This window comes from Agelaius phoeniceus, chromosome 38 (assembly GCF_051311805.1).
Source record: "Agelaius phoeniceus isolate bAgePho1 chromosome 38, bAgePho1.hap1, whole genome shotgun sequence".
Taxonomy (NCBI): domain Eukaryota; kingdom Metazoa; phylum Chordata; class Aves; order Passeriformes; family Icteridae; genus Agelaius; species Agelaius phoeniceus.
This window is the reverse complement of record NC_135304.1, coordinates 1,735,297-1,758,726: the sequence shown is the minus strand read 5'-3', so window position 1 is coordinate 1,758,726 and position 23,430 is coordinate 1,735,297. Positions and strand designations below refer to the sequence as shown.

The 23,430-nt window shown below is 60.0% G+C and overlaps 1 protein-coding gene across 1 annotated transcript; it reads left to right on the top strand.

Annotated features, from left to right (window-relative positions):
• Positions 1-215: 215 nt before the first annotated feature.
• On the top strand, positions 216-23,322 carry PORCN (porcupine O-acyltransferase). Its single transcript, XM_077172559.1, has 13 exons — positions 216-423; positions 3,015-3,207; positions 4,440-4,483; positions 5,467-5,648; positions 11,775-11,905; positions 14,252-14,266; positions 16,536-16,661; positions 18,044-18,144; positions 19,494-19,570; positions 20,360-20,423; positions 22,011-22,096; positions 22,801-22,911; positions 22,999-23,322. The coding sequence occupies exons 1-13, from the start codon at positions 288-290 to the stop codon at positions 23,098-23,100; spliced, it is 1,368 nt and encodes a 455-aa protein (XP_077028674.1). The 5' UTR covers positions 216-287; the 3' UTR covers positions 23,101-23,322.
• Positions 23,323-23,430: the final 108 nt, after the last annotated feature.

The window sequence follows — 23,430 nt, the reverse complement described above, 5'->3', positions numbered from 1 at the left end:
GGCATCCCCCGCTCCCCGGCAACCGCGCCCCGCCCTTGGCAACGGCCGCCCCGTCGCGCGCCGCCATTTGGCCGCGCTGCGCTCTGATTGGTCAGCGCCGCCACGAGGGGCGGGACGGCGGGTGCTGATTGGTGGGCGCGGGGGCCCCGCCCCTTTCCCCTCAGGCGGGCGGGCAGCAGCGCCGGGCGAGGCGCGGGCGGGGGATTTGGGGGGATTTTGGGGTTTTTTGGGGTCTTTTTGGGGTTTTTTTGGGGTCCTCGCACGCAGCGAACCCCGCTCGGGTCGGGATGTCGGCGCTGCCTCCGCGAGAGTTCGCGGCGCAGGTGCTGCCCGGCTGCGTGGTGCCCACGGCGCGCCAGGGCCTGGCCCAGCTCTGGCCGCTGCTGCTGCTCTGCCTGGGGGCGCGGCTGCTGCACCGACTGCGTGAGTGGGGCCGGACGGGGGGACACCGGGGGGAACCGGGGCCCTGGGCAGGCCGGAGGGGTGGGGGACACCCGGGAGGCCGGGGGGTTCCGGGGGTCTGGGCAGGCCGGAGGGCTGGGGGCATATCCAGGGGCTCTGGGGGTTTGGGGGTACCATGGGTCTGGGGAGGCCGGAGGGATGGGGGAACATACAGGGATCTGGGGGGAACCGGGGCTCTGGGGGCTTCCGAGGCTCTGGGGAGTTCCGGGGGCCCGAGGGGGTCCAGGAGGTTCCAGGGGTCTGGGGGTGTTCCCGGGTTTGGGTGAGGGGACCCCCAGGGTCTGGGGGTGTTACCAGGTTTGGGTGAGGGGCACCCGGGGTCTGGGGGTGTTCCCAGGGTTTCAGGTGAGGGGACCCCTGGGTTTTGGGGGTGTTCCGGGTTTTGGGTGAAGGGCACCTGGCGTTTTCAGGTTTGGGGACCCCCGGGATGTGGGGGTGTTGCTGGGTTTGGGTGGGGGGACACCCTGGTTTGGGGGTTTGGGGACCCTGGGATGTGGGGGTGTTGCTGGGTTTGGGTGGGGGGGATCCCCGGGGTTTTGGGTGAGGGGATGCCCGGGGTTTGGGGGTGTTACCAGATTTGGGTGAAGGGATCCCTGGGCCTTCAGGTGAGGGGATCCCCGGGGTTGGAGGCGAACCCCAGGGTCTGGGGCAATGTTCGGTTTGGGGTTTGGGGATCCCCGGGGTGTGGGGGCAGTGTCTGGTTTGGGGTTTGGGGACCCTCGGGGTTTTGGGCTCAGGGACCCCCGGGATGTGGGGATGTTCCCAGTTTGGGTGAGGGGACCCCCGGAATTTGGGGTGAGGGGACCCCCGGGGTTTGGGGGCGTTGCTGGGTTTGGGTGACGAGACCTCCAAGGTTTTGGGTGAGGAGACCCCCGGAATTTGGGGTGAGGGGATCCCCGGGGTTTGGGGGCGTTGCTGGTTTTGGGTTCAGGGACCCCCAGGGTGTGGGGGTGTTACCGGGTTTGGGTTGAGGGGACCCCCGGGGTTTCAGGCTCAGAGACCCCCGGGGTTTGGGGGCATTGCCGGTTTTGGGTGAGGGGATCCCCAGGGTTGGAGGGGACCCCCGGGGTGTGGGGGCAGTGTCCGGTTTGGGGTTCAGGGACCCCTGGGGGTTTCGAGTTCAGGGGTCTGCACAGTTTGGGGGTTCAGGAACCCCCAGGGTGTGGGGGCATTGCCGGGTTTGGGGTTCGGGGATCCCTGGGCTTTCAGGTGAGGGAACCCCCAAGGTCTGGGGGCAGTGCCCAGTTTGGGGTTCAGGGACCCTCAGGGTGGGGGCAGTGCCCAGTTTGGGGTTCAGGGACCCCCAAGGTCTGGGGGCAGTGCCCAGTTTGGGGTTCAGGGACCCCCAGGGTGGGGGCAGTGCCCAGTTTGGGGTTCAGGGACCCCCAGGATGGGGGCAGTGCCCAGTTTGGGGTTCAGGGACCCTCAGGATGGGGGCAGTGTCCAGTTTGGGGTTCAGGGACCCTCAGGGTGGGGGCAGTGCCCAGTTTGGGGTTCAGGGACCCCCAGGTGTGGGGACATTGCCAGGTTTGGGTGAGGGGACCCCTGGGCTTTCAGGTGAGGGGATTTCTGGGGTTTGGGGTGGTTTTGGGTTCAGGGATCCCCGGGATGTAGGAGCAGCATCCGCTTTGGGGGTTCAGGGACCCTCAGGGTGGGGGTGGTACCAGGTATGGGAGTGCCCGGGGTTTGGGGTTTGGGGATCCCCGGGGTTTGGGGTTTGGGGATCCCCGGGGTTTGGGGTTCAGGGATCCCTGGGGTTTGGGGTTCATGGATCCCTGGGGTTTGGGGTTCATGATCCCCGGGCTCTGGGGGTGGTACCAAGTTTGGGGGTGCCCGGGGTTTGGGGTTCATGGATCCTGGGGTTTGGGGTTCATGGATGCCCAGGGTTTGGGGTTCGGGGATCCCTGGGGTTTGGGGTTCGGGGATCCCCGGGGTTTGGGGTTCAGGGACCCCCGGGGTTTGGGGTTCGGGGATCCCCGGGCTCTGGGGTTCATGGATCCCCGGGGTTTGGGGTTCAGGGATCCCCAGGCTCTGGGGGTGGTACCAGGTTTGGGGGTGCCCTGGGTTTGGGGTTTGGGGATCCCCGGGGTTTGGGGTTCATGGACCCCCAGGCTCTGGGGTTGATGGATCCCCGGGCTCTGGGGGTGGTACCAGGTTTGGGGGTGCCCAGGGTTTGGGGTTCATGGATGCCCGGGCTCTGGGGGCATTGCCCGGTTTGGGGTTCGGGGATTCCCGGGGTTTGGGGTTCAGGGATCCCCGGGCTCTGGGGGTGGTACCAGGTTTGGGGGTGCCCTGGGTTTGGGGTTCATGGATCCTGGGGTTTGGGGTTCGGGGATCCCGGGGTTTGGGGTTCATGGACCCCCAGGCTCTGGGGTTGATGGATCCCCGGGCTCTGGGGGTGGTACCAGGTTTGGGGGTGCCCGAGGTTTGGGGTTCATGGATGCCCGGGCTCTGGGGGCATTGCCCGGTTTGGGGTTCGGGGTTCATGATCCCCGGGCTCTGGGGGCATTGCCCGGTTTGGGGGTGCCCCCTGACCCCCGTCTGTCTCTCAGCGCTGCCCCGGGGCGGGAAGCACGCAGGAGCGGCGGCCGGGGGGCTCCTGGCCCTGCACCATTTCTTCGGGGCCCAGGCGCTGTGGGTGGCGCTGCTGAGCGGGCTCTGCGTGCTCACCCTGCTGCTGAGCCGGGCCCGCGCCCACCGCGGCCTCTGCCTGGCCCTGGCCGCCCTCAGCTACCTGCTCATGGGGTATGGGGAACTGGGTACACTGGGGGGGACTGGGAGGGGAACTGGGACGGGGACTGGGGGGCTCTGCCTGGCCCTGGCCGCCCTCAGCTACCTGCTCATGGGGTATGGGGAACTGGGTACACTGGGGGGGACTGGGAGGGGAACTGGGACGGGGACTGGGGGGCTCTGCCTGGCCCTGGCCGCCCTCAGCTACCTGCTCATGGGGTATGGGGAACTGGGTACACTGGGGGGGACTGGGGGGGACTGGGAGGGACTGGGAGGGACTGGGGGGACACTGGGGCGGGACTGGGAGGGACTGGGAGGGCACCAGGGGGCAATGGGAGGAGAACTGGGGGAACTGGGAGGGACTGGGGGGCAATGGGAGGGGAACTGGAGAGACTGGGAGGGGGACTGGGGGCACTGGGGGGCACTGGGAGGGACTGGGAGGGGGACTGGGAGGGACTGGGGGGGCAATGGGAGGGACTGGGAGGGCAATGGGAGGGGAACTGGGGGCACTGGGGGAGGGACTGGGGACACTGGGAAGGGAACTAGGGGGCACTGGGAGGGACTGGGGGGCAATGGGAGGGGAACTGGAGAGACTGGGAGGGGGACTGGGGGCACTGGGAGGGACTGGGAGGGGGACTGGGAGGGACTGGGGGGGCACTGGGAGGGACTGGGGGGCAATGGGGGGGGAACTGGGGGCACTGGGAGGGCACTGGAGAGACTGGGAGGGACTGGAGGGCACTGGGAGGGACTGGGGGGGAATGGGAGGGACTGGGAGGGCAATGGGAGGGGAACTGGGGGGCACTGGGAGGGGAACTGGAGAGACTGGGAGGGACTGGGAGGGGGACTGGGGGCACTGGGAGGGACTGGGGGGCACTGGGAGGGGAACTGGGGGCAATGGGAGGGCACTGGGACGGGGTCTGGGGGGCTCTGCCTGGCCCTGGCTGCCCTCAGCCACCTGCTTATGGGTTATGGGGGACTGGGGGGACACTGGGAGGGCACTGGGGGGACACTGGGAGGGCACTGGAGAGACTGGGAGGGACTGGGAGGGGGACTGGAGGCACTGGGAGAGGGATTGGGGTCATTGGGGGCACTGGGAAGGGATTTGGGGGCACTGGGAGGGGAACTGGGATGAACTGGGGGGTTGGGCACATTGAACTGGGAGTGACTGGGAAGGGATTTGGGGGCACTGGGATGAACTGGGGGGTTGATGGCATTGAACTGGGAGTGACTGGGAGCCCCTCCCCCAGGGAGCTGCACATGGTGGACACGGTCACATGGCACAAGATGAGAGGTGAGACCCCAGGACCCCCCTCAGGTCTCCCGGCTATTGGGGTCCCCCCGGATATTGGGTTCCCCCGGCTATTGGGGTCCCCCCGGATATTGGGTTCCCCCGGATATTGGGTTCCCCCCCCGGATATTGGGGTCCCCCCGGATATTGGGTTTCCCCCCGGATATTGGGGTCCTCCCTGATACTGGGGTTTCCCCCGATGCTGGGTCCCCCCCGATGCTGGGTCCCCCTTGATGTCGGGCTCCCCTCTGACATTGGGTTCCCCCCTGATTTGGGGTTTCCCCCGGATATTGGCGTGCCCAATGTCGGGGTCCCCCCGGATATTGGGTTCCCCCGGATATTGGGGTCCCCCCCGATCTTGGGTTCCCCCCTGGATATTGGAGTGCCCGATATTGTGTTCCCTCCCGGATATTGGGGTCCCCCCGGCTGTCGGGGTCCCCCCGGATATTGGGGTCCCCCCGGATATTGGGTTCCCCCCCGGATATTGGGTTCCCCCCGGATATTGGGTTACCCCCCGGATATTGAGTTCCCCCCCGGATATTGGGGTGCCGGATATTGGGTTCTCCCCCGGATGTCGGGGTCCCCCCGGATATTGGGGTGCCCGATGCTGGGTTCCCCCCCGGATATTGGCGTGCCCAATGCCGGGGTCCCCCCAGATATTGGGTTCCTCCCCGGATATTGGGTTCCTCCCCAGATATTGGGTTCCTCCCCGGATATTGGGTTCCCCCCGGATATTGGGTTCCCCCCGGATATTGGGTTTCTCCCCGGATATTGGGGTCCCCCCGGATATTGGGTTCCCTCCGGATATCGGGGTCCCTCCGGATATCGGGGTCCCTCCGGATATTGGGTTCCCCCCCGGATACTGGGTTCCCCCCCGGATATTGGGTTCCCCCCGGATATTGGGGTGCCCGATGTCGGGGTCCCCCCGGCTGTTGGGGTCCCCCCGGCTATCAGGGTGCCCCTGACGCGGTGTGGCGGTGCCGCAGGGGCGCAGATGGTGGTGGCCATGAAGGCCGTGTCGCTGGGCTTTGACCTGGACCGGGCGGCGGGCGGGGCCGAGCCCAGCCCCGCCCAGGTGCTCGGGTACCTGTGCTCCCCCGGCTCCGTGGTGTTCGGGCCCTGGGAGCCCTTCGGGACCTACCTGAGAGCCGTGGAGGGACCGCCCCTGGTACGGGATCATGGGGAAAATGGGGAAAAATGGGGAAATGGGGTTGGGCAGGTGCGGGGGTTCCTGTGCTCCCCTGGCTCCGTGGGGTTCGGGCCATGGGAGCCCTTTGGGAGCTGCCTGAGAGCCGTGGAGGGACGGCCCCTGGTATGGGATAATGGGGAAAATGGGGAAAAATGGTAAAAATGGGGGAAAATGGGAAAAAACAGAGAAAAATGGGGATAATGGGGGGAAAACGGGGATAATGGGGGAAAATGGGGAAAAATGGGATAATGGGGGAAAAAGAAAACATGGGATAATGGGGGAAAAATGGGGAAAAACAGGGAAAAACAGGGGTAATGGAAAAACGGGGAAAAATGGGGATAATGTGGGAAAAATGGGGAAAAATGGGGATAATGGGGGAAAACAGGGAAAAAACAGGGATAAAGGGGGAAAAACAGGGAAAAATGGAATAATGGGGGAAAAACAGGGAACAACAGGGAAAAAACAGGGATAATGGGGGAAAAACAGGGAAAAATGGGGAAAACCAGGGATAATGGGGGAAAACAGGGAAAAATGGGGAAAAAACGGGGATAATGGGGGGAAAATAGAGGAAAACGGGGGAAATGGGGATAATGGAGAAAAACAGGGGAAAATGGAGAAAAAACGGGGACAATGGGGGAAAAACAGGGAAAAAACGGGATAATGGGGGAAAAACAGGGAAAAAATGGGGATAATGCGGGGAAAAAATGGGGATAATGGGGGAAAAACAAGGAAAAAACAGGGATAATGAGGGAAAAACAGGGAAAATGGGGATAATGGGGGAAAAATGGGGATAATGGGGGAAAAAATGGGAAAAACAGGGAAAAGGGAGATAATGGAGGAAAAATGGGAAAAAACAGGGAAAAATGGGGATAATGGGGGGAAAATGGGGATAATGGGGGAAAACGAGGAAAAATGGGGATAATGGGGTAAAAGCAGGGAAAAATGGGGATAATGGAGGAAAAACAGGGAAAAATGGGGATAATGGGGGAATAACGGAAAATGGGGGAAAAAATGGGGATATGGGGGAAAATGGAGGAAAACGGGGGAAATGGGGATAATGGAGGAAAAACAGGGAAAACCAAGGAAAAATGGGGAAAAAACGGGGACAATGGGGGGAAAATAGAGGAAAACAGGGGAAATGGGGATAATGGAGGAAAAACAGGGAAAAATGGGGAAAAAATGGGGATAATGGGGGGAAAATGGGGAAAAATGGGGATAATGGGGGGAAAATGGAGGAAAACGGGGGAAATGGGGATAATGGAGGAAAAACAGGGAAAAATGGGGAAAAAACGGGGACAATGGGGGAAAAACGGAAAAAACGGGATAATGGGGAAAAACAGGGAAAAAATGGGGATAATGAGGGGAAAAAATGGGAAAAAATGGGGATAATGGAGGAAAAACAAGGAAAAAACAGGGATAATGAGGGGAAAATGGGGATAATGGGGGAAAAATGGGGATAATGGGGGAAAATAGGGAAAAACAGGGAAAACGGAGATAATGGAGGAAAAATGGGAAAAAACAGGGAAAAGTGGGGATAATGGGGGGAAAATGGGGATAATGGGGGAAAACGAGGAAAAATGGGGATAATGGGGTAAAAGCAGGGAAAAATGGGGATAATGGGGGAATAATGGAAAATGGGGAAAAAATGGGGATAATGGGGGGAAAATGGAGGAAAACGGGGGAAATGGGGATAATGGAGGAAAAACAGGGAAAAACACGGAAAAATGGGGAAGAAATGGGGACAATGGGGGGAAAATAGAGGAAAACGGGGGAAATGGGGATAATGGAGGAAAAACAGGGAAAAATGGGGAAAAAATGGGGACAATGGGGGAAAAACAGGGAAAAAAACGGGATAATGGGGGAAAAACAGGGAAAAAATGGGGATAATGCAGGGAAAAAATGGGAAAAAATGGGGATAATGGAGGAAAAACAAGGAAAAAACAGGGATACTGAGGGAAAAACAGGGAAAATGGGGATAATGGGGGAAAAATGGGGATAATGGGGGAAAAACAAAAAACGGGATAATGGGAAAATGAGGAAAAATGGGGATAATGGGGTAAAAGCAGGGAAAAATGGGGATAATGGAGGAAAAACAGGGGAAAATGGGGATAATGGGGGAATAACGGAAAATGGGGAAAAAATGGGGATAATGGGGGGAAAATGGAGGAAAACGGGGGAAATGGGGATAATGGAGGAAAAACAGGGAAAACCAAGGAAGAATGGGGAAAAAACAGGGACAATGGGGGAAAAACAGGGAAAAAACGGGATAATGGGCGAAAAACAGGGAAAAAATGGGGATAATGCGGGGAAAATGGGGAAAAATGGGAAAAAATGGGGATAATGGGGGAAAATAGGGAAAAATGGGAAAAAATGGGGATAATGGGGGAAAATAGGGAAAAACAGGGAAAACTGAGATAATGAAGGAAAAATGGGAAAAAACAGGGAAAAGTGGGGATAATGGGGGAAAAACAAAAAACGGGATAATGGGGGGAAAACGAGGAAAAATGGGGATAATGGGGTAAAAGCAGGGAAAAATGGGGATAATGGGGGAATAATGGAAAATGGGGAAAAAATGGGGATAATGGGGGGAAAATGGAGGAAAACAGGGGAAATGGGGATAATGGAGGAAAAACGGAAAAATGGGGGAAAAACAGGGACAATGGGGGAAAAACAGGAAAAAACGGGATAATGGGGGAAAAATAGGGAAAAATGGGGATAATGAGGGAAAAACAGGGAAAATGGGGATAATGGGGGAAAAACAGGGATAATGGGGGAAAAACAAGGAAAAAACAGGGATAATGAGGGAAAAACAGGGAAAATGGGGATAATGGGGGAAAAATGGGGATAATGGGGGAAAAACGAGGAAAAATGGGGATAATGGGGTAAAAGCAGGGAAAAATGGGGATAATGGAGGAAAAACAGGGGAAAATGGGGATAATGGGGGGAAAATGGGGAAAAAATGGGGATAATGGGGGGAAAATGGAGGAAAACGGGGGAAATGGGGATAATGGAGGAAAAACAGGGAAAAATGGGGAAAAAACGGGGACAATGGGGGAAAAACAGGAAAAAACGGGATAATGGGGGAAAAATAGGGAAAAATGGGGATAATGAGGGAAAAACAGGGAAAATGGGGATAATGGGGGAAAAACAGGGATAATGGGGGAAAAACAAGGAAAAAACAGGGATAATGAGGGAAAAACAGGGAAAATGGGGATAATGGGGGAAAAATGGGGATAATGGGGGAAAAACGAGGAAAAATGGGGATAATGGGGTAAAAGCAGGGAAAAATGGGGATAATGGAGGAAAAACAGGGGAAAATGGGGATAATGGGGGGAAAATGGGGAAAAAATGGGGATAATGGGGGGAAAATGGAGGAAAACGGGGGAAATGGGGATAATGGAGGAAAAACAGGGAAAAATGGGGAAAAAACGGGGACAATGGGGGAAAAACAGGGAAAAACGGGATAATGGGGGAAAAACAGGGAAAAAATGGGGATAATGCGGGGAAAAAAATGGGGGTAATGGGGGAAAAACAAGGAAAAAACAGGGATAATGAGGGAAAAACAGGGAAAATGGGGATAATGGGGGAAAAATGGGGATGATGGGGGAAAAAATGGGAAAAACAGGGAAAACGGAGATAATGGAGGAAAAATGGGAAAAAACAGGGAAAAAATGGGGATAATGGGGGGAAAATGGGGATAATGGGGGAAAATAGGGAAAAACAGGGAAAACGGAGATAATGGAGGAAAAATGGGAAAAACCAGGGAAAAAATGGGGATAATGGGGGGAAAATGGAGATAATGGGGGAAAATAGGGAAAAGCAGGAAAAACGGAGATAATGGAGGAAAAATGGGAAAAAAATGGGGATAATGGGGGGGAAAACGGGATAATGGGGGGAAAACGAGGAAAAATGGGGATAATGGGGTAAAAGCAGGGAAAAACGGGGATAATGGAGGAAAAACAGGGGAAAATGGGGATAATGGGGGAATAACGGAAAATGGGGAAAAAATGGGGATAATGGGGGGAAAATGGAGGAAAACGGGGGAAATGGGGATAATGGAGGAAAAACAGGGAAAACCAAGGAAAAATGGGGAAGAAACGGGGACAATGGGGGGAAAACAGGGAAAAAACGGGATAATGGGGGAAAAACAGGGAAAAAATGGGGATAATGCGGGGAAAAATGGGAAAAAATGGGGATAATGGGGGAAAAACGGGGATAATGGGGGAAAAACGGGGAGCAACAGGGAAAAAACAGGGATAATGGGGGGTAAATGGGGATAATGGGGGAAAAATGGGGATTTGGGTGGAAATGGGGGATTTGGGGTGGGTCCCTGTGGGTTTGGGGGTGTCAGTGATGGGGATTTGGTTTGGGGTGTCCCTGTGGGTGTCAGTGGATTTGGGGGTGTCTGTGGGGGTTTGGGGTGTCCCTGTGTGTGTCTGTGGATTTGGGGGTGTCCCTGTGGGGGTTTGGGGGGTGTCTGTGTGGGTTTGGGGTGTCCTTGTGTGTGTCCGTGTGGATTTGGGGGTGTCCCTGTGGGTGTCTGTGGATTTGGGGGTGTCTGTGGGGGTTTGGGGTGTCCCTGTGTCTGTCTGTGTGGGTTTGGGGGTGTCTGTGGGGGTTTGGGGGGTGTCTGTGGGGGTTTGGGGTGTCCCTGTGTCTGTCCGTGTGGATTTGGGGGTGTCCTTGTGTGTGTCCGTGTGGGTTTGGGGTGTCCCCGTGTGTGTCCATGTGTCTGTGGGGCTTTGGGGTGTCCATGTGGGGGTTTGGGGGTGTCCCTGTGTCTGTCCGTGTGTCTGTCCCTGTGGGTTTGGGGTATCCCCGTGCGTGTCCGTGTGTCTGTCCCTGTGGATTTGGGGTGTCCCTGTGCGTGTCCGTGTGTCTGTGGGGTTTGGGGGTGTCTGTGTGGGTTCGTGGTGTCCCCGTGCGTGTCCGTGTGTCTGTCTGTGTGTCTGTGTGGGTTTGGGGTGTCCCCGTGCGTGTCCGTGTGTCTGTCCCTGTGGGTTTGGGGTGTCCCCGTGTCTGTCCGTGTGTCTGTGGGGTTTGGGGTGTCCCCGTGTCTGTCCGTGTGTCTGTCTGTGTGTCTGTGTGGGTTTGGGGGTGTCCCCGTGCGTGTCCGTGTGTCTGTGTGGGTTTGGGGGTGTCCCCGTGCGTGTCCGTGTGTCTGTCCCTGTGGATTGGGGGTGTCCCCGTGTGTGTCCGTATGTCTGTGGGGCTTTGGGGTGTCCATGTGGGGGTTTGGGGGTGTCCCTGTGTCTGTCTGTGTGTCTGTCTCTGTGGATTTGGGGGTGTCTCCGTGCGTGTCCGTGTGTCTGTGGGGCTTTGGGGGTGTCTCTGTGGATTTGGGGGTGTCCCCGTGCGTGTCCGTGTGTCTGTCTGTGTGTCTGTGTGGGTTCGGGGTGTCCCCGTGTCTGTCAGTGATTTGGGGGTGTCCCCGTGCGTGTCTGTGTGTCTGTGGATTTGGGGGTGTCTGTGGGTTTGGGGGTGTCTCTGTGGGTTTGGGGTGTCCCCGTGCGTGTCCATGTGTCTGTCAGTGGATTTGGGGGTGTCCCCGTGCGTGTCCGTGTGTCTGTCCCTGTGGGTTCGGGGTGTCCCCGTGCGTGTCCGTGTGTCTGTGGGGTTTGGGGTGTCCCCGTGTCTGTCCGTGTGTCTGTCCGTGTGTCTCTGTGGATTTGGGGTGTCCCCGTGCGTGTCCGTGTGTCTGTCTGTGTGTCCGTGTGGGTTCGGGGGTGTCCCCGTGTCTGTCCGTGTGTCTGTCAGTGGATTTGGGGGTGTCCCCGTGCGTGTCCGTGTGTCTGTCTGTGTGTCCCTGTGGATCTGGGGTGTCCCCGTGTCTGTCCGTGTGTCTGTCCCTGTGGGTTCGCGGTGTCCCCGTGCGTGTCCATGTGTCTGTCCCTGTGGATTGGGGGTGTCCCCGTGCGTGTCCGTGTGTCTGTCAGTGGATTTGGGGGTGTCCCCGTGCGTGTCCGTGTGTCTGTGGGGCTTTGGGGTGTCCCTGTGGGTTCGGGGTGTCCCCGTGTCTGTCCGTGTGTCTGTCTGTGTGTCTGTGTGGGTTCGGGGTGTCCCTGTGTCTGTCCGTGTGTCTGTCCTGAGCCGCTGTCCCCCCAGAGCGCAGCCTGGGCGCGGAAGGGGCTGCGCAGCCTGGGCCTGGCCCTGCTCTGCCTCCTGGTCAGCACCTGCCTGGCGCCGTTCCTGTTCTCCAGCCTGCTGCCCCTCTACGGGGCACGGGCCCTGCGCAGGTGGGACCCCAAAATCGCCCCAAAGTACCCCAAAATCCCCCCCAAAATCCCCCCAAAATATCCCCAAAATACCCCCCAAAATCCCCCCAAAATATCCCCAAAATCCCCCCAAAATACCCCCCAAAATGCCCCGAAAATACCCTGCAAAATACTCCCAAAATACCCCCAAAAATACCCCCAAAATACCCACCAAAGTACCCCCAAAATCCCCCCAAAATCCCCCCAAAATACCCCCAGAATACCCCCCCAATACCCCCCAAAATGCCCCCAAAATACCCTTAAAATACCCCCAAAATGCCCCCAAAATACCCTTAAAATACCCCCCAAAATACCCTGCAAAATACTCCCAAAATACCCCCCAAAATACCCTCAAAATATCCCCAAAATATCCACCAAAATACCCCCAAAATATCCCCAAAGTACCCCAAAATGCCCCCAAAATACCCCCCAAATATCCCCCAAAATACCCCCAAAATACCCCAGAAATGCCCCCCAAAATACCACCCAAAATACCCCCAAAATATCCCCAAAATCCCCCCGAAATACCCCCGAAATACCCCCAAAATACTCCCCAAAATCCCCCCCAAAATACTCCCCAAAATACCCCCAAAATACCCCCAAAATGCCCACCAAAGTACCCCCAAAATCCCCCCCAAAATACCCACAAAATACCCCACAAAATACCCCCAGAATACCCCCCAATACCCCCCAAAATACCCCCAAAATACCCTTAAAATACCCCCCAAAATACCCTGCAAAATACTCCCAAAATCCCCCCCAAAATACCCCCAAAATACCCCCCAAAGTACCCCCCAAATCCCCCCCAAAATATCCCCAAAATCCCCCCGAAATACCCCCAAAATACTCCCCAAAATACCCCCAAAATACCCCCAAAATACCCCCCAAAATACCCCCATAATACCCCTAAAATATCCCCAAAATACCCCCCAAAATACCCCAAATACCCCCAAAATAGCCCACAAAATACCCCAAAAATTCACTCAAAATCCCTCCCAAGATCCCCCAAATCCCTCCCAAAATCTCTCCCAAAATCCCCCCAAATCCCACCAAAATCCCTCCCAAAATTCCCCCAAAATCCTTCTCAAATTCCCTCAAATCCTCCCAAAATCCATCTCAAAACCCCCCCAAAATCCCCTCCCAAAATCCCCCAAATTCCACCAAAATTCACCCAAAATCCCTCTCAAATTCCCCCAAAATCCCCTCCCAAAATCCCCCAAATTCCACCAAAATTAACCCAAAATTCCTCTCAAATCCTCTCCAAAATCCCCCCAAGATGCCCCCAGGATCCCCTCCAAAATCACCCCAAAATCCCCCCCACAATCCCCCCCAAATCCCTTCTAAAATCCCCCCCAATCCCCCCAGGACACCCCAAAATCCCCCTCATATTCCACCAAAAATCCCCCAGAAATCCCCCCAAATCCCCCCCAAACTGCCCTGGGACCCCAAAACCCTTACAGGACCCCCCAAATCCCCCCGGGGACCCCAAAACCCTTCCAGGACCCCCAAACCCCTCAGGGACCCCAAAACCCTCAGGAGCCCCCAAACCCCTCAGGGACCCCAAAACCCTTCCAGGGACCCCAAACCCTTCCAGGAACTCCCAAACCCTTTAGGGACCCCAAATCCCTCAGGGACCCCAAAACCCTTCCAGGAACCCCCAAACCCCCTCAGGGACCCCAAATCCTTTCCAGGAGCCCCCAAATCCCTCAGGGACCCCAAAACCCCTCAGGGACCCCAAAACCCTTCCAGAGACCCCAAAACCCTTCCAGGAGCCCCCAAACTCCTCAGAGACCCCAAAACCCCTCAGGGACCCCAAAACCCTTTCAGGAGACCCCAAACCCCCCCAGGGACCCCAAAACCCCTCAGGGACCCCAAACCCTTTCAGGAACCCCAAACCTCTCAGGGACCCCAAACCCTTCCAGGAACTCCCAAACCCTTTCATGAACCCCAAAACCCTTCCAGGAGCCCCCAAACCCTTCCAGGGACCCCAAAACCCTTCCAGGAGCCCCCAACCCCTCAGGGACCCCAAAACCCTTCCAGGGACCCCAAAACCCTTCCAGGAACCCCCAAAACCCCTCAGGGACCCCAAACCCTTCCAGGAACTCCCAAACCCTTTAGGGACCCCAAATCCCTCAGGGACCCCCCAAACCTTTCCAGGAGCCCCCAAACCCCTCAGGGCCCCTGAGCCTCGGTGGGGACCCCTGAATGTGCTCTGGGGGACCCCAAACCCTCCCCAGGGACCCCAAACCCTCCCCAGGGACCCCCAAAATCCCTTGGGGACCCCCAGCCCCCCCTCACTGACGTTTCTGTTCCCCCGGTGCTGCCCAGGAGCGTCTTGGCCAGGTGAGGGCTTTGGGGGGATTGGGGGGGATTTGGGGGGGATTTGGGGGTCCCAGGAGGGGTTTGGGGGGATTTGGGGGTCCCAGGAGGGATTTGGGGGGTGCAGGAGGGGCCTGGAGGGATTTGGGGGGTCCAAGGAGGGGTTTGGGGTGGCCAAGAGGGGTTTGGAGGGGATTTCAGGGGCCTGCAGGGGTTTGGGGGAATTTCAGGGGGATTTAGGGGGTCCCAGGAGGGGTTTGGGGGGATTTTGGGGGACCTGGAGGGATTTGGGGGGTCCCAAGAGGGGTCTGGGGGGATTTTGTGGGAGCCTGGAGGGGATTGGGGCCATTTGGGGGAGTCCCAGGAGGGATTTGGGGGGGATTTGGGGGGCCTGGAGGGGTTTGGGGTGGCCAAGAGGGGTTTGGGGCCATTTGGGGGGGGTCCCAGAAGGGGTTTGGGGGGATTTGGGGGAGCCTGGAGGAGATTGGGAGAATTTGGGGGGGATTTGGGGGTCCCAGGAGGGGTTTGGAGGGATTTTAGGGGGCCTGGAGGGGTTTGGAGGGTGCAGGAGGAATTTGGGGGGATTTTGGGGGGCCTGGAGGGATTTGGGGTGGCCAAGAGGGGTTTGGGGCCATTTGGGGGGGATTTGGGGGGGTCCCAGAAGGGGTTTGGGGGGATTTGGGGAGCCTGGAGGGGATTGGGGGAATTTGGGGGTCCCAGGAGGGGTTTGAAGGGATTTTTGGGGGCCAGGAGGGGCTTGAGGGGATTTTGGGGGAGCCTGGAGGGATTTGGGGGAACCCAGGAGGGGTTTGGGGGGATTTTGGGGGGCCTGGAGGGGTTTGGGGGAACCCAGGAGGGGTTTGGGGGGTGCAGGAGGGATTTGGGGGGATTTGGGGGAACCCAGGAGGAGTTTGGGGGGCCTGGAGGGGATTGGGGGGATTTGGGGGGGATTTAGGGGGTCCCAGGGAGGATTTGGGGGGCCCAGGAGAGGTTTGGGGGGCTCAGAAAGGGTTTGGGGGGTCCAGGAGGGGTTTTGGAGGGTGCAGGAGGAATTTGGGGGGATTTTGGGGAGCCTGGAGGGGTTTAGGGGAACCCAGGAGGGGTTTGGGGGGCCCAGGAGGGGTTTGGGGTGGCCAAGAGGGGTTTGGGGGGTGCAGGAGAGGATTGGGGGGATTTTGGGGTCCCAGGAGGGGTTTGGGGGGATTTTGGGGGTCCCAGGAGGGATTTGGGGCTCCCAGGGTGGGAGTGGGACAGAAATGGGGCCCTTAGGGATGGGCAAAGGGGTTTGGGGGAGCCCGAGGGGATTTGGGGGAGCCCGAGGGGATTTGGGGTCCCTGGGAAGGGGAGCCCAGGGGTCACAGGGGGGGTCAGGGATGGGGGGGACATGGAGGGGACAGGAGATGGGGGTGGCACCCTAAAGTGTGGGTGTCCCCTCCCCCAAATCCCTTCTTTGGCTCCCAAATCCCCCCCACATCCCCCAAATCCCCCCAAAACCTCCCACATCCCCCAAATCCCCCCCAAATCCCAAACTCCTCTGTTTCCCCAAAATCTCCCCCAAACCCTGAACTCCCCCATTTTCCCCCAAATCCCCCCAAACCCTGAACTCCCCCAAATCCCCCCCAAACCCTGAACTCCCCCAATCCCCCAAACCCTGAACTCCCCCAAACCCTGAACTCCCCCAAATCCCCCCAAACCCTGAACTCCCCCATTCAACCCCAAACCCCCCCATGTTCCCCCAAACCTCAAACTCCCCAAAACGACCCCTGTGCCCTCCAAACCCCTGACATCCCCCCAAACACAAACCCCAAACCCCCGTCCCCCTGTGTCCCTCCTGTCCCTGTCCCCCTGTCCCTGTCCCTGTCCCCTGTCCCTGTCCCCATCCCCTCTCCCCTGTCCCATGTCCCCTGTCCCTGTCCCTGTCTCCTGTCCCCTGTCCCTGTCCCTGTCTCCTGTCCCCTGTCCCTGTCCCCCTGTCCCTCTCCCCTGTCCCTGTCCCCGTCCCCTGTCCCCTGTCCCCCTGTCCCCTGTCCCCTGTCCCCTGTCCCTTTCCCCGTCCCCGTCCCCGTCCCCTGTCCCTGTTCCCTATCCCCTATCCCCTGTCCCTGTCCCTGTCCCTGTCCCTGTCCCCTGTCCCCCTGTCCCTCTCCCCTGTCCCTGTCCCCTCTCCCCTGTCCCACATCCCCTGTCCCTGTCCCCCTGTCCCCCTGTCCCTGTCCCGGTCCCTGTCCCCTGTCCCTGTCCCCTGTCCCTGTCCCTGTCCCCCTGTCCCCCTGTCCCCTGTCCCTGTCCCCAGGTGGCTCCGTGCCTACGAGAGCGCCCTCTCCTTCCACTTCAGCAATTACTTCGTGGCCTTCCTGTCCGAGGCCACGGCCACGCTGGCAGGGTCAGGGCACAGCGAGCGCCACGAGCACCTGCACTGGTGAGGGTGGGACACTGGGTGACACTGGGTGACACTGGGTGACACTGTGTGTGTGACACTGACCTGTGTGTGTGACACTGAGTGCACAGCGAGCGCCACGAGCACCTGCACTGGTGAGGGTGGGACACTGGGTGACACTGGGTGACACTGGGACACTGTGACACTGTGTGACACTGTGTGACACTGTGTGTGACACTGACCTGTGTGTGTGACACTGAGTGCACAGCGAGCGCCACGAGCACCTGCACTGGTGAGGGACAGTGGGTGACACTGTGTGACACTATGACACTGTGACACTGACACTGAGCCCTGTGTGTGACACTGACACTGCACAGCGAGCACCACGAGCACCTGCACTGGTGAGGGTGGGACACTGGGTGACACTGTGTGTGACAGTGTGTGTGACACTGACACTGTGTGACACTGACTGCACAGCGAGCGCCACGAGCACCTGCACTGGTGAGGGTGGGACACTGGGTGACACTGTGTGACACTGTGTGACACTGACACTGAGCCCTGTGTGTGACACTGTGACAATGAGTGTGTGACACTGACACTGACCCCTATGACACTGACACTGACCCCTGTGTGTTACACTGTGACACTGACACTGACCCCTGTGACACTGTGACACTGAGTGTGTGACACTGACACTGAGTGCACAGCGAGCGCCACGAGCACCTGCACTGGTGAGGGTGGGACACAGGGTGACACTGTGTGACACTGTGTGTGACACTGACCTGTGTGTGTGACACTGCACAGTGAGCGCCACGAGCACCTGCACTGGTGAGGGATGGGGACACTGTGTGACACTGTGTGACACTGGGACACTGTGACACTGTGTGTGACACTGACCTGTGTGTGTGACACTGAGTGCACAGCGAGCGCCACGAGCACCTGCACTGGTGAGGGACGGGGACACGGGGACACTGGGACACTGTGTGACACTGTGACACTGACCCCTGTGACCACTGACCCCTGTGTGTGACACTGTGACACTGCTAGTGTGACACTGCCTACACCCCAAGTGACACTGAGAGTGTCACACTGTACCTGTGTGTCCCCTGTGTGTCACACACTGTCCCTGTGTCCCCTGTGTCACACACTGTCCCCTGTGTCACACACTGTCCCTGTGTCCCCTGTGTGTCCCTGTGTGTCCCTGTGTGTCCCGTGTCACACTGTCCCTGTGTGTCCCACACTGTCCCTGTGTGTCCCTGTGTGTCCCACACTGTCCCTGTGTGTCCCTGTGTCCCCTGTGTCCCACACTGTCCCTGTGTGTCCCACACTGTCCCTGTGTCCCCCGTGTGTCCCACACTGTCCCTGTGTCCCACACTGTCCCTGTGTCCCCCGTGTGTCCCACGCTGTCCCCTGTGTGTCCCCAGGGACCTGGCGGTGTCCCGGCCCCTGCGGGTGGAGCTGCCGCGCTCCATGGCCGAGGTGGTGACAAACTGGAACCTGCCCATGTCCCGCTGGCTGCACACCTGTGAGCACTGGGGGGACTGGGGGGACTGGGAGGGACTGGGAGGGACTGGGGGGGACTGGGGACACTGGGGGGACTGGGAGGGACTGGGGGGGACTGGGGGGACTGGGGGGGACTGGGGACACTGGGGGGACTGGGGGGGACTGGGGACACTGGGGGGGACTGGGGACACTGGGGGGGACTGGGGGGGACTGGGGGGACTGGGGGGTACTGGGGACACTGGGGGGGACTGGGGAGCACTGGGGGGACTGGGAGGGACTGGGGACACTGGGGGGACTGGGGAGACTGGGGACACTGGGGGGACTGAGGGGACTGGGAGGGACTGGGGACACTGGGGGGACTGGGGACACTGGGGGGGACTGGGAGGGACTGGGGGGAACTGGGGACACTGGGGGGACTGGGGATACTGGGGGGGACTGGGAGGGACTGGGGGGAACTGGGGACACTGGGGGGACTGGGGATACTGGGGGGGACTGGGGGGACTGGGGACACTGGGGGGACTGGGGGGGACTGGGGACACTGGGGGGGACTGGGGGGGACTGGGAGGGACTGGAACAGTGGGAGGGGCACTGGGAGGAACTGGGGAGCCCTGGGGCCTGTACTGGTGTCACTGGTGTCCCATACTGGTGTGACTGGTGTCAGTGATGTTACTGGTGTCCCATACTGGTGTGACTGGTGTCAGTGGTGTTACTGGTGTACCATACGGGTGTCCCTGGTGTCCCTGGTGCCACACACTGGTGTCCCTGGTGTCACTGGTGTTCCATACTGGTGTAACTGATGTCCCATACTGGTGTTCCACACTGGTGTCCTTGGTGTCCCGTACTGGTGTCACTGGTGTCCCGCTCTGGTGTCCCCAGTGTCCCATCCTGGTGTCCCTGGTGTCCCATCCCGGTGTCCCCGGTGTCCCCGGTGTCCCATCCCGGTGTCCCACTCTGGTGTCCCCGATGTCCCCGGTGTCCCTGGTGTCCCACACTGGTGTCCCTGGTGTCTCCTGTGTCACCAGTGTCCCATCCCGGTGTCCCCAGTGTCCCCGGTGTCCCTGGTGTCCCCGGTGTCCCTGGTGTCCATCCCGGTGTCACTGGTATTCCCGGTGTCCCTGATGTCCCCGGTGTCCCTGGTGTCCCATCCTGGTGTCCCCGGCGTCCCATCCCGATGTCCCGCTCTGGTGTCCCCGATGTCCCCGGTGTCCCTGGTGTCCCACACTGGTGTCCCTGGTGTCTCCTGTGTCACCGGTGTCCCATCTCGGTGTCCCCAGTGTCCCCGGTGTCCCATCCCAGTGTCCCTGTGTCACTGGTGTCCCCGGTGTCCCCAGTGTCCCTGTGTCACGGGTGTCCATCCCGCTGTCCCCACAGACGTGTTCCAGACCGCTCGCTGCCTGGGCACCTTCGCTGCCGTGCTGGGCACCTACGCAGCCAGCGCCCTGCTGCACGTGAGGGACCCAAAAACACCCCAAAACCACCCCAAAATACCCTAAAACAGCCCCAAAAACACCCCAAAACCACCCCAGCACCCTGCTGCACGTGAGGGACCCCAAACACCCCAAAACCACCCCAAAATACCCTAAAAACACCCCAAAACCACCCCAAAACCACCCCAGCGCCCTGCTGCACGTGAGGGACCCCAAAACACCCCAAAAACCACCCCAAAAACAGCCCCAAAGCCCCTCAGACCCTCCCCAAAAGCCCCCAGACCCCCCCTAAAGTCCCCCAGCTCCTCTCCAAAAGCCCCCTTGAGCCCCCCAGTCCAGCATGGACACCCCCAAAGCCCCCTTGGACCCCCCCAAAATCCTCCCAGACCCCTACAAAAGTCTCTTGGACCCCCTAAAAGCCCCCTGGACCACCCCCAAATCCAGCAGGGGACTCCCCCAAAGCCCCCTTGGCCCCACAAAAAGCCCCCCAGACCACTCCACAAAAGCCCCCTTGGACCCCAAAAAGCTCCCTGGACCCCCTAAAAAGCCCCTCAGACTCCCTCAAAGCCCCTTGGACCCCCCCCCAATTCCCCCTAGACACCCCAAAAGCCCCCATGGACCCCCCTAAGCCCCCCAGACACCCCAAAAGCTCCCATGGTCTCCCCCCAGACACCCCAAAAGCCCCCAGAGTCCCCCCAGTCCAGCCTGGGACCCCCTCCAAAACCCATTGGACCCCCCAAAAAGCTCCCCCCAAAGCCCCCCTAGAGCCCCCCCAGAGCCCCCCCAAAGCTGTGGTGTCCCCCCCGGCAGGGCCTCAGTTTCCACCTGGCTGCGGTGCTGCTCTCCCTGGGCCTCATCACCTACGCCGAGCACGGTCAGCGCTGGCCCTTTAAGGGGCGGGGCCGGGGGGGGAGGGGCTTAGTGGGTGGGGTTTAAAGGTGGGTGTGGCCTAAAGGTGGGTGGGGTTGGGGATGTGGGTGGGGCTGCAGTGTGGTGATAGAGGGTGAGGTGTGGGCGGGGCCTGAGTAGAGTAGGTGGGGCTTCAAGTGTTGTGGGAGGAGCCTATTGGTGCTGGGCGGGGCTAAGAGGGTGGGTGGAGCCTGCTGTATTGGGCCATTGTGGGCAGGGCTATGATGGGTGGGTGGAGCCTGTGCTGATGGGCGGAGCTATGAGGGTGTGGGCGGAGCCTGCAGTGATGGGCGGGGCTATGAGTGGGTAGGTGGGGTCTACAGTGATGGGCAGGGCTATGAGGCTGTGGGTGGAGCCTGTGGTGATGGGCGGTGCTATAAAGTGATGGGTGGAGCCTGTGGTGATGGGCAGGGCTATGAGGGTATTGGTCCTGGTGGGTGGGGCTATTAGGGGGGTGTTCCCTGCAGTGATGGGCGTGGCTATGGTGTGTGGGTGTGGCCTGCAGTGATAGGCAGGACTATGAGGTGTGGGAGGAGCCTGAAGAGATGGGCGTGGCTATGAAGATGTGGGTGGTGCCTGCCATGATGGGCAGGGCTATGAGTGTGGGCGGAGTCTGCACTGGTGGGTGGGGCTATATGGAGCCTCTGGGGTGGGCGTGGCTATGAGGATGTGGGTGAGGCCTGCACTGAATAGGCAAGGCCATGAGGGTATGGGTGGAGCCTGTTATGGGTGTGGCTATGGTGGTGTGGGTGTGGCCTTCAGTGATGGGTGGAGCTATGATGGTGTGGGAGGAGCCTGCAGTGATGGGTGTGGCTATGAGGGGGTGTGGCCTGTAGTGATTGGCAGGGCTATGAGGGTCTGGGTAATGATGGGCGGGGCTATGAGAGGTGTGTGTCCTGCAGTGATGGGCGGGGCTATGAAGGGGTGGGTGGGTCCTGCAGTGATTGGCGGGGCTGAGAGGGTGTGGGAGGAGTCTGCAATGATAGGCGGGACGATGAGGGTGTGGGTGGGGCTTGCATTGGTGGGCAGGGCTATGAGGGTCTGGGTGCTGATGGGCGGTGCTATGAATGGGGTGTGGCTTTCAGTGATGGGCGGGGCTATAACAGATGGGCAGGGCCTGCATTGATGGTCAGGGTCTGGGTGGAGCTTGCAATGATGGGCGGGGCTCTGAGGGTCTGGGTGATGATGGGCGGGACTATGAAGTGGGTGTGGCCTGCAGTGTTGGGTGTGGCTATGAAGGGGGTGTGGCCTGCAATTATGGGCAAGTCTATGAAGGGGTGTGGCCTGCAGTGATGGGCAGGGTTGTTTCAGTCTGGGTGGTGGTGGGTGTGGCTATGGGGGGTGTGGCCTGCAGTTATGGGAAGGGCTATGAAGGGGTGTGGCCTGCAGTGATGGGCGGGGTTACAGTCTGGGTGGTGATGGGTGTGGCTATGAGTGGGTGTGGCCTGCAGTGATGGGTGGGGCTCTGAGTGTCTGGGTGCTGGTGGGTGTGGCTCTGAGTGGGTGTGGCCTGCCGTGGGCGTGTCCCTGGCTGACCCCACCCTCCCCACAGCCCTGAGGCAGCGCCTGGCCGCCATCTTTGACGCCTGCGTGCTGTCCAAGCGCTGCCCCCCCCGCTGCAGCCACCGCCACAAGGACGTGAGGCCGGGGACACCGGGGGTCTCTGGGGGTGATAACGGGGGGCATGGGGGTTTGGGGACCCCTGGGTGGGGGCCCAGGGGGAGGGCAGAGGGTCTGGGGGGCTCTGAGGGGCTTTGGGGGAGGGCTCAGGGCTCCTGCAGGTACTCGGGGGGATCTGGGGGGTCCTTGGGGCTCCCTGAGGGGGTCTGGGGTACCGCGGATGCTGTGGGTGTGAGCAGTGAACATGGGGGATTTGGGGGGTACTAACTCAGGGGTTTAGGGGGGTCCCTCATATTTTTGGGGTCCTGCATATGCTGTGGGTGCGAGAGCCGAACATGGGGGGTTAGGGTTTGGGGGATCCCTGAGGATATTTTTGGGTCCCCGCAGATGCTGTGGGTGTGAGCAGTGAACAGAGGGGATTTAGGGGGTCCCTGATGGTATTTGTGGGGTCCCGCATACGCTGTGGGTGTGGGCTCTGAACACGGAGGGTTTAGGGGGTACCTGCAGGGGTTAAGGAGTCCCTGAGGGTTTTTGGGGTCCTGCAGACGCTGTAGGTGAGGGCTCTGAACACGGAGGGTTTTTGGGGTCCCTGCAGGGTTATAGGGTCCCTGATGATATTTTTGGGTCCCGCAGACTCTGTGGGTGCGGGCTCTGAAACACGGAGGGTTTTTAGGGTCCCTGCAGGGGTTATGGGGTCCCTGAGGGTTTTTGGGGTCCCGCAGACGCTGTGGGTGCGGGCTCTGAACGGGGCCCTGGGCGCCCTGGCCCTGTTCCACCTGTCCTACCTGGGCGCCCTGTTCGATGTGGAGGCCGAGGACGCCGTGGAGGAGCAGGTGGGACCCCCGAGCCCCCCGGAGCCCCCCGAGTTCTGGGGTCGCGCCCACCCTCGGGAGCGCCCTGACGCCCTCCCGCCCCCTCAGGGCTACGGCATGGCCTACACCGTGCGCAAATGGTCCGAGCTGAACTGGGCCAGCCACTGGGTGACGCTGGGCTGCTGGGTGCTGGCCCGGCTGCTGCGCTGAGCCCTGCCAGGCCACTGGGAGCAACTGGGAGGAACTGGGAGCGCCTGGGAGGACCGGGCACCACAGAGAGCGCGGCCGCTCCGCCCCGCGCGGGGGGGCCGCTCCGCCCCGCCGGAAGCGCCTCTCGATGGTCCCAACTTCCGCTCCGGGGGGTTTCCCGCCCTTTCTCGGGCGGAAGTGGCGCCGCGCGGCCGCTCTGGGACCAATAAACCCTCGCCTCGATGGTTCCTGTCAATCATTCCCGGACGGCCAATGGGAGCGCGAAGGGCGGTGCCACGCGGCGCATGCGCGGACGCGTTGTGGGGGTGGCGCCCCCTGGCGATGGCGCGG

Excerpts from the sequence above, each read along its gene's own strand:
- PORCN (XM_077172559.1), top strand. The coding sequence starts at position 288 with ATGTCGGCGCTGCCTCCGCGAGAGTTCGCGGCGCAGGTGCTGCCCGGC. Across the intron at positions 3,208-4,439 it reads CTCAGCTACCTGCTCATGGG|GGAGCTGCACATGGTGGACA; the intron begins GTATGGGGAACT and ends CCCCTCCCCCAG. Across the intron at positions 18,145-19,493 it reads GTCCCGCTGGCTGCACACCT|ACGTGTTCCAGACCGCTCGC; the intron begins GTGAGCACTGGG and ends CTGTCCCCACAG.